The 10,046-nt window shown below is 39.4% G+C and overlaps 1 protein-coding gene across 3 annotated transcripts; it reads right to left on the reverse strand.

The window, feature by feature from the left end:
- Window positions 1-56: 56 nt before the first annotated feature.
- On the reverse strand, window positions 57-9,791 carry LOC118400092 (SRSF protein kinase 3-like). 3 transcript variants are annotated; one of them, XM_035796549.2, is made up of 15 exons: window positions 9,280-9,425; window positions 6,214-6,574; window positions 5,996-6,104; window positions 5,788-5,875; window positions 5,510-5,597; window positions 5,277-5,383; window positions 4,968-5,133; window positions 4,684-4,709; window positions 4,481-4,537; window positions 3,456-3,828; window positions 2,647-2,744; window positions 1,719-1,826; window positions 1,568-1,637; window positions 1,345-1,437; window positions 57-1,167 (listed from the first exon to the last, which is right to left on the reverse strand). In XM_035796549.2, the coding sequence occupies exons 2-15, from the start codon at window positions 6,461-6,463 to the stop codon at window positions 983-985; spliced, it is 1,818 nt and encodes a 605-aa protein (XP_035652442.1). In that variant the 5' UTR covers window positions 6,464-6,574; window positions 9,280-9,425; the 3' UTR covers window positions 57-982. The 3 variants fall into 3 exon arrangements, with proteins under 3 accessions (XP_035652442.1, XP_052329268.1, XP_035652443.1); XM_052473308.1 differs by lacking the exon at window positions 6,214-6,574 and having other exon boundaries at window positions 9,280-9,791; XM_035796550.2 differs by lacking the exon at window positions 4,481-4,537.
- Window positions 9,792-10,046: the final 255 nt, after the last annotated feature.

Here is a 10,046-nt window from a genome sequence, read left to right on the forward strand (position 1 = left end):
AATTCTAACCCGATTTCTATTAATTGTTTTAAGAAACGTGGTAGATAATGAAAGCCTTGTATAAACAAATAGCATTTATTCAATGAAAGACAACAACAAAAGTAATGTTCCCAGTGTCCTTTTGAAAAGGCAGTATTCCAGTAAGTCTTGCCTTCTTTATGATTTTGGTCATTGATGTGCTCCAATTTCAATAATCTGAACACAGGCCATCACATCAGAAGTAATCTGGAATATCAAATGAATATCTAAAGAGAGCTGTAAAATTAAACAGTGACAGTTTTACATAAACTGGATTTGTTTCTCATGTCATCTCTCCATATCAAAAGTTATTTCCTCCACATCAAACGCTTCAAATCACCCAACAAAATATAGTGATAATTGATTGCTCTCGCAGAGCAAACAGAAAAATAGCACATGATGAAAATCACTTGCTGAATTTCATACGTGACCCACAAAACCCCTTCCCCCACTTTAATGGCAATTCTGCCACTTTTCAACCTCATAATTATCACCAGCACCAAACCAGTGTCTACATACGGTATGTGAAAACAGCACGTTTCTATGATCTGTGGTTAAACAGATAAGGTCCTAAAAAAGACTTCTATGTGACATCAGCTCCACACGTTGCCGCGTATCTCACAGTGTTAGAAAATCACTTTTTCTTTTTTATGTTTCAACTCCTGATGATGTCATCGCGTTTAACTTTTTAAATTTATATTTTGTTCTACAAAAAGTAGAAATACGCTAATTTCATATTTAGACACTGGTATTGTGCTTGAGATAATGACATGAGGTTTAAAATGGGTGGAATTGCCCTTGAAATCATCATCATATTATGGGACTTCACCTCTGTAACCTCTGTGGCCTCGGTGAGACGGCTGTGTCTATGATGTAATTCAGGGTGGTTCAGACACTGAGCAGTGGTGGCGACTCTGTGTCCATGAGGGGATCCAGAGGGGTTCAGACACTAGCAGTATGATGTCTATGAGGAGATCCAGGGATGTTTTAAACACTGGGAAGCGGTGGCTCTCTTCTCTGGGAGGGGCTCCAGCATGGTGAGGAGGAAGGCACTGAACTGGACTGCCTGCTCCCGTGGCCACTCGTATTTATCCAGCAGGATCTCACACAAACTCCACGGCTTCAGCCTTGAGATGCGCCGCAGATGCCCTGTTAGCAAACAAAGGAAAGAGTCTTAGTATTGACTGAACAGAATATGTCAAATTAATTTGATAGTCATTGTGTGGGTGAAATTAAAACAAGGGTGATTCACATAAATATGAATCAGATGCTACAAGAAACCCTTTGTGGAAACAACAGTTCACAAGTCATTGTGAATAGATATACCTTTGTGATTGAAATATCGCCTGGAGTTTCTCCCTGAGAGGGCAAACTGGGATGGAAGGGGTCCCAGCAACTCAATTATGTGAGCAATGTGATCTGAAAGGAGACATTGGACTATGCTGGTGAAATAAATATTATAGCATGTATTTTCTTTCCTTTTTTTTATGAGCAAGACCAATCACCAGGAAAAACACAGGACAGAGAGGAGAAAGGACAAGGCTTTTACCTTCCTCTCGAGAGAAGTTGTCCCCTGAATGGGGTTCAAACAGATATTCTCCAGTGGCCAGCTCAAATGCCTGTATGGAAATGTTAAGAGTTCTTAGTAATAGATATTATGGACAGTCATTAGGGTGGATGTGGTGCTCCTGGGTTCTCACCATGCAGGCTGTGCTCCAGATGTCTGCAGGAGTGCCATAGCCAGCCCCAATCAGGACCTCCACAGAACGGTACTGACAGGTCTGGATGTCCTCTGTGAAGTGTTTGTACTGGAGAGCAGACGTGAAGAATTAGCCCTCCATACTATGAGCAATTACTTGATATTAGCCTGTTGAATGTTATATTAATGTATTTTGTCATCTAAGGTACCATATTTAATACCTATACAGTACCAGTCCAAAGTTTGGACACACCTTCTCATTACAGGGTTTTTCTTAATTTTGACTATTTTCTACATTGTAGAATAAAAGTGAAGACATGAAAACAATGAAATAACACATATGGAATCATGTAGTAACCAAAAAAGGTGTTAAACAAATATATTTTAAATTTGAGAATATTCAAAGTAGCCACCCTTTGCCTTGATGACAGCTTTGCACACTCTTGGCATTCTGTCAAACAGCTTCATGAGGTAGTCACCTGGAATGCATTTCAATGAACAGGTGTGCCTTAAAAGTTGAAAGTTAATTTGTGGAATTTCTTTCCTTCTTAATGCATTTGAGCCAATCAAGGGTGTTGTGACAAGGTAGAGTTGGTATATAGAAGATAGCCATATTTGGTGGATTCCCAAGTCCATTTTATGGCAAGAACAGCTCAAATAAGCAAAGAGAAATGACGGTCCATCATTACTTTAAGGCATTTTCCCACATAATTTTGCACGCCCAATTTTTCAGTTATTGATTTTGAAATATCCAATAAATGTCGTTCCACTTCATGATTGTGTCCCACTTGTTGTTGATTCTTCACAAAAAAATACAGTTTTATATCTTTATGTTTGAAGCCTGAAATGTGGCAAAAGGTCGCAAAGTTCAAGGGGGCCGAATACTTTCGTACGGCACTGTACATAACGTCTGTCAGATAGTAACTCACCACCCAGCAGGCATTGCCCAGATCTGCAATCTTGATGCTGATTTCATCAGCATTCTGTGGCTTCAGAAGATTCACCAACATATCTGTTTCACTGAACCCTGAAACAAAATACAAGACAGATGGTGCAGATAGATATTATGGTAGATGGATGTGCCGTGAGTGCTCTGGTGTAAAATGGATGCTATGTATGATGTATTACAACATAAATATCATTCATATACACTGAGCATACAAAACATTAGGAACACCTGCTCTTTCCATGACATAGATATGAAATGAAAGCTATGATCCCATATTAATGTAATTTGTGAATTCTGCTTCAATCAGTGTAGATGAAGGGGAGGAGAGAGGTTAAATTAAAGAAGGATTTATAATCCTTGAGACAATTGAGACATGGATTGTGTTTGTGTGCCATTCGGTGGGTGAATGGGAAAAAACACGCTCAAGTTTCCCTGTGTATCAAGAATGGTCCACCACCCAAAGGACAGCCAGCCAATTTGACACAACTGTGGGAAGCATTGGAGTCAACATGGGCCAGCATCCCTGTGGAATGCTTGACACCTCGTAGAGTCCATGCCCCAACGAATTAAGGATGTTATGAGGGCAAAAAGCATTGAAACTCAATATTAGGAACGTGTTCCTAATGTTTTGTACACTTCATGTAACTTAATCATCAGCATATGCATGAAATACTGTAATGCAAATCATGAAAGTTCAATTGAAACACTGAACAGGTATTCTGACATATACTATACGGAAATATGCTGTGACAATATACTCTATACAGGGGGCTCCAGATCAAGACTGACCATGTGATGGTGATGAGGGCTGCTTGTCTCTCTGGGTAGAAGGATGCAACACTGTAGATTGTCTAGAGCAGTGAGACTTTGTAGTCAATGATGGTGCATCTTCTATCGGTGACGAGACTGACTCCTTGCTGTCAGAGCCCATTGCTTCTTCATGCAGCAGGTTCCGTCTCCAAGTAGTACGCACAGAACCTGAAGGCTTAGGGGGAGAGGTGGAACTGGGAGGGCTACAGGGAGTGGTGATATTGGAGAATGACACATGAGGTTTTGCCCTCTTCTGACGGTCAACTAAAGTGTCCTCGCCCTGCTGCGGCTGTTGATGTTTGTTCTCCTTCCTCGACAACCTGGCCCTCGGGATCCTGGAAACCTTCCCGGTCTATGAGCACAGTCACAGGACTTTGATGGGAAACTTAAAATGAGACGTCTCTCATTTTGCAGCATGCAACAGTGTTAAATATATTTTAAACCAATCTCTGCAAATAAGGTACATTTCTTTAAATATTAGTACCACAAATCACTTTTGCATGCAGTGCATGCTAATTTTCAATGAATTGTTCAAGGTGAACAATTTCACTACAAACACAAAGGTATAGTTATACATACTGAATGTATACAAATAGCAATTAGTAAACTGTGCATCTTCATTCATAAATGCTGTGCAAGTTAATGATTAATACACATTTGTTATAACACACACACACCACTGCTGGTCCTTCTGTAGCTCAGTTGGTAGAGCATGGCGCTTGTAACGCCAGGGTAGTGGGTTCGATTCCCGGGACCACCCATACGTAGAATGTATGCACACATGACTGTAAGTCGCTTTGGATAAAAGCGTCTGCTAAATGGCATATTATTATTATTATTATTATTATTATTATATTAAAGGTTGAATGAGTAGAACACCTGAAACAATACTGTAACTATTGACAACAGCCAGATTCACAGATCAATGCTTTCCTCCAGAAGAACCTTAATAGGGCCAAGATGCAGTGAATCAGCACACACTCACAATGCCAAGGCCATCTTACCCAAACCCCAAGAGTCTGGAAAGCCGCAGTCAACTTCCCCAAAAAGTTTGACACAATCTAATACCAAAAGTATGATAGGAGGGGTCAGAAAGACATAGGTGAAAGATGAGGTCATCAAAAGATTACCAGAAACTATGTTTCCCCCTTTGTAGCATTATGGTTGGTTCATGATTTGAGACAAGACAAAGAGTTGATTGCCATACCTGCTTCTCTCTTAGACTGGTATTTTCTGGCATCAGTAGTAGATGAAGAGATCAGCAAGGCACAAGAGAGCATGAAATCAAATCATAGAGAACAAAAATAATAACATTAGGTAATATTAAACTTTGACTCCTAATATTCAACATTGTTATTGCATCTCCATCTCTCTGTAACAAATCTTTAACATTTCCCTCCATCTAAAAAATAAAATACGTTTAAAAAAGACAAGAGGGAATTGTACTTAATAACACATGTATGCCAACTTCGAATAGAGAGCAATCCTAACCTGAACAGCTTGTGGGAGCAGGAGAAACTGGCAGCTCCTGTAGGTTGGTGTCGGCTGCCAGCTCCTGGACGTAAACATCATCCACTCTCAAAAGGATGTTCTCTGGCTTGATGTCTGTGTGGATAATCTTGCATTTAGTGTGCAAGTAATCTAAGCCCTGGAAAACCTGTGATATGAGACAACAATGGTGATATACTATGGCTACATGACACCAGGGAACACACAAACGAGATCATCCTTTCACAAAAGCTGCTCTGGATGATAAAACGGTAGAGACAGGATTTAGAGATCACAGGGGAAAGACACCACCTGTCTGAGGATGCTCTTAACGCAGGGCAGGGGAAGGCCAGTGTAGTTGGATTTGATGATCCACTTCAGCAGTTGGTGACCCAGCACTTCAAGAACCATGCATACATCTGACACATAGCTGAATTAAGGAGAAACCATTTCACTCAGATGTGCAAGTTAACATACGACACATACTGTATGAGAAATAGATCACGGGTAAAATGATAACACGTGGAGGACTTTTAAAAGGATACGCTCCCCATTGACTCCAGAGACCTTGAAGTCATCGATAAGTTGCACAACAGTGTCTCGTTTAGGGTCAGATGGGTCACTGTCCCTTACCTAAATGCAATTGATAACAGGACATAACTGGGGAGTAAACATGTGACTTTTCATTATCACCATTGTGCAATTAATAAAAGGCAATATTTCCTAATAAGCTTGGCTCTGGTTGATGAACAAGCAAGGTATTAGACTGATTAAGCCTATGTAGCAGAGAATAAAAGGTTGAACATGGGTATACAATACTAACACATTTCAGAAGCTTGATCTCATCCAAACCAGTCTCTGTGAAGGTTGGAGCACTCTTTACCACCTTCAGAGCCACAAAACGCCTCTTCCTGCTCATACAAATACAAAATGTGAATCACTTGCTTCAACTGTCATAATCACAATATGAAACCGAAGGTCAATCAATAACAAAAACAATGTTATCAGTATACTGTAACTATTATACTTACTCAATGTCCCAGCCTAGCCACACAGTGGAGAAGTGGCCCCATCCCAACTTCTTCACCACCTGGTAACGGTCAATGAATATTGCTCCAATTTCCACTGGGTAGTAGCCACCTACAATGAACATTGAAGCCTCTTTCCGATCAACAATAAACTGTATAAAAACTCCTACCACACAATATTGTATTGTTGTTTGGTGATATTTGGCACACTGGTGAAGTACCTATACAGTAATCAGATGGATTCTCCTGTTCCTCATCATCGGATCCGAAAATCTCAGGTGAAGGGGAATATGATGATAGTTTGATGGTAAGGGGTGGTTTGGGGGTAGGGTCAACTAGTGGTTTAGGGGTCAGGGATTTGGGGGTAAGGGATGATTTGGGGGTAAGCGGTGGGTTGGGGTTAACAGCAGGTAAACTGAGGGAAAGGGCTGATATTGCAGCAGCATATCTAGATGAAGGCACATTGGACATTGTCAAAGGACACAATAGAACAGGGAGCCGACGCCTTCTAGCCTAGGCAGCACAGGTCATGCAAGTGTAGGGTTGAAGGAAATGGAGATGAAGATGGTACACGCAGAAGGTCTACGGCAAAAAGAAAAACAGACACACTTTTCATTAAACACTTTCACACTATTATAAATTGACATCCTAAGCATTTATACATAGGATATATGAGGTTAAATCAGGCAACACAACGTGACCAATGTACAGGTAACTGCCAAAATAAAGGAAACACCAGCATAAAGTGTCTTAATAGGGTGTTTGGCCACCACAAACCCCTCTTTTAAAGTCGTGAGATCTCTTCTAGCCATGGTAGTCAAAACAATGGGAAATGGGCATTTTCATACATGACCCTAAGCCACTGATGCAGACCTTTGGAACACCTACATTTTAAAAAGTCTAATAAAATCCATGTAATATATCCTACACCATATCCTACACCTTCACAATGAATCCATTATTTATTTTAGACAGGTCTAAAGAAACATGATATGAAGAAAATGTAGCCTATTTCAGAAGAATGAATAGCATACTTTGAGTTGTCCTTAATTAGTTCCTAATATGGCTATGCTATGGCTGTGGGCTACACTAGTTCATTTAACAGACAAGACTTGCTTAGAATTCCGTGGCATTATTTCATATTATTTTGTATTATGAAGAATACAATTGAACAAAGCTGAATAAAATAGACAGGATATATTCTCCAACTGATTTGAGGCAGTGCACACGTGGCTATTCTGTTGAGCAATTAACAAAAAAATATGTACTCCTATATGCTTATTGATAGGTATTAATGTAACTTTAGTTGTTCTACAAAAACTGGGCTATATGTTTGGATTTGTTAATACATTGTAAGGCTGAATGATGCGACTCTAATGATGATTTTTAAAAAGTTGCTTGGAAGACATGAGCTCTGCTGTTTTTTTTTGTTGCGAAGTCTGTACACTCTTTGTCAGTCTCTACATTACAAATTGAGAAGCACTTGATTATGCCTCGAATTTCCCGGCGGCCTCCCCTTTGTGTGGCGATAATGCACCCTAAAATCAGAAGCACCTGGGACGCAACTTTGCGTGTCCTTATCCAATTCCGAGGTGCATATTGAAGATATAGCCAACAAGATGAATAGGCTTAACGAACTGCAAAAGCACTAGCCTATGTCAATCTACTATCCCCCATAGTACAAATTCTACTCTGTGGGATAAATACATATCCCAAACATACAGTTGTAAGATGCGATAGATCCCAAATTAATATAATTTTTTTACGCAATGAGGCTGACGCAACAGATCAGAACATTTAGCTAAAAATGTTGATAAACTATTCGGCTATATCTTCCCATTATAAGTACAGTAATGCACACACAGCAGTAGGTTATAAGCGCAAATGTTCCATTAGCGGGAAAACACCATTATCAAAAGTGACCATGAATGCGATTATGCATGTAATGCTTTTATTATAAAGATGCATTTTTATGGTGAAAATTATATTTCCCAAACTTGAAACTCACGCGCAGTATGTATGCCCGTTAGGCTCTGCACCCCTTGTAAAGAGGATTAATGTACTTCATTTTAAGAAGTTTTTTGGCCACTTTAGTTATGATTACAAACCTTATCAAAACATATAGGCCTATGGGTTAGGCTACATGAGGTGTCCGACTCTGATTCGAAACAGTCACACAAAAATCTTGTCTTGACATATAATAAATGATATATGTGTGAAATTCGCTTTGATTTAGAATGGCACTGTTATTTAAATGTAATGTAAATGTTATTGGAGAAGCCCAATAACAGTGACTGAAAGGTCACGTGGAATTTGACTGCCTTCATGACTGGTGGCACACGGTGTTGCGGTAATAGGGTCACCACAAAAGCCCTAGGTGTGAATACTTATGTAAATTAGGTATTTACTTTTGATTTTCAATAAATCTGCAAAATATGTCTTCACTTTGTAATTACGAGGTATTGTGTATAGATGGGTGAGATTTTTATTTGATTCATTTTTAATTCAGGCTGTATGTAACAACACAATTGTGAGTAAGTCAAGGGGTACGAATACTTTCTGAAGGCACTGTACTTGGTATTCCTCAATTACTGAAGTATTTTCCTTTATTATGGCACTTAATTGTATCTACTAAAGAGTAAAGCCTATTCAAATTCTAAATTTAGTAAATCTTATCATTCTAGATACTGTCTGCAAATACATTTTCAGGATCCAGTGAATGTGCAAGAGACAGTTTATTTTTAGCTGGGTTTCGATGAATGGCTTGTCAACTTAAATAGCTCTTCAAAGCTGGCCTGTAACTATTGACTGGTTGCATGCTCTCAAGCAGAGTCCTTCTTGTAAACATGTCACAACTATAGCTAGATGGGGCCGTCTGTGAAGTCATTCTCTCAGTCAAGTCATGAAGGTGTCAAACACAACCTCCAGTTTGAGTTGTTTGGTAAGACCTCAGCACTGCCAAGTACAGCAAACCTGTCCTCTAAATAAAACAAATGTTTAAAAAATGTAACAGATGATTTACATTTGTGTAACTGATTTATAAAAGTAACTATCGAAGGCAAAACAGAAATTAGCGTGCTAATAATAGTCGTTAGGTAGCCTGAGTCTGTTCTCGACAAAAGTTGTTTATATGTTGCAGTTTGTCATTGTTTTGAAGCTGATATCAGCGAACAACTTCAAGTTCATGGAGTTATTACACGGTGACACATTAAATAACAATTGGTTCTAAACTTTATTACACTCTGTAACTGTGAAATTATTTTTCAAATATTTACCCAAATACTTACATATAATAGTGAAAAACGGTGTCCTCCGATTTCTCTGGCAGCTGAGGGACCGTTCTTCCCTCGTCAATGTTTGCTCTGCGTGCCTGCCTGCTTGCCCATAAGCACAGCACATGTTCTGAAAATGACGTGAGCTGAGCTGAGCTGTGCTGGTGGCTGGCAGGACACTGGTTTCCACTTTCCACTAGAATCAGTGGTATTTAACTGGGTCTCCGCGGCCCGCTGTAGGGGGTTTCAATGTTTTTATGAATATTGCTAGAAACAACAGAATACGTTCATTTGGAATTTCAAACCTACAAGTGTATGTGCCGCTGCCTGCTGGTAAGGTTTCTTAACTTGGACATACATTTTTGCCAACACATGGCTAACCTTTGTTTAACCAGCTAAACAGCTGCTCCTAGTGAAAATGTGTTTGGGAGTTATCTTTCTAGCTAATAGGCTATGCTAGAGTGTACAATTCCGCTTCCAATTATAATGTGGGGTGGTTAAAATAATGAAAAACTGTCTACCAAATCTATTCATTTTAAAATGTTGATTACTTCTCCGTCCCATTATCATTCACCTGATGAGAAAACATGATTGGGTCACTGGTTTGCCTGGGAGGGGGTCCCTGGGCAATATATTTTTTTAAAGACCACTGCACTAGATAACACAGCCAAAGTCAAATTGGCTATATTATAAAGATTCATGCTTTTTGGTCTAAATTTAAGGTTAGGGTTAGGCATAAGGTTAGCAGTGTGTTAAAAGTTAGGGTTTAAGGTTAGGTTTAA

Source organism: Oncorhynchus keta, chromosome 21, assembly GCF_023373465.1.
Source record: "Oncorhynchus keta strain PuntledgeMale-10-30-2019 chromosome 21, Oket_V2, whole genome shotgun sequence".
Lineage (NCBI taxonomy): Eukaryota > Metazoa > Chordata > Actinopteri > Salmoniformes > Salmonidae > Oncorhynchus > Oncorhynchus keta.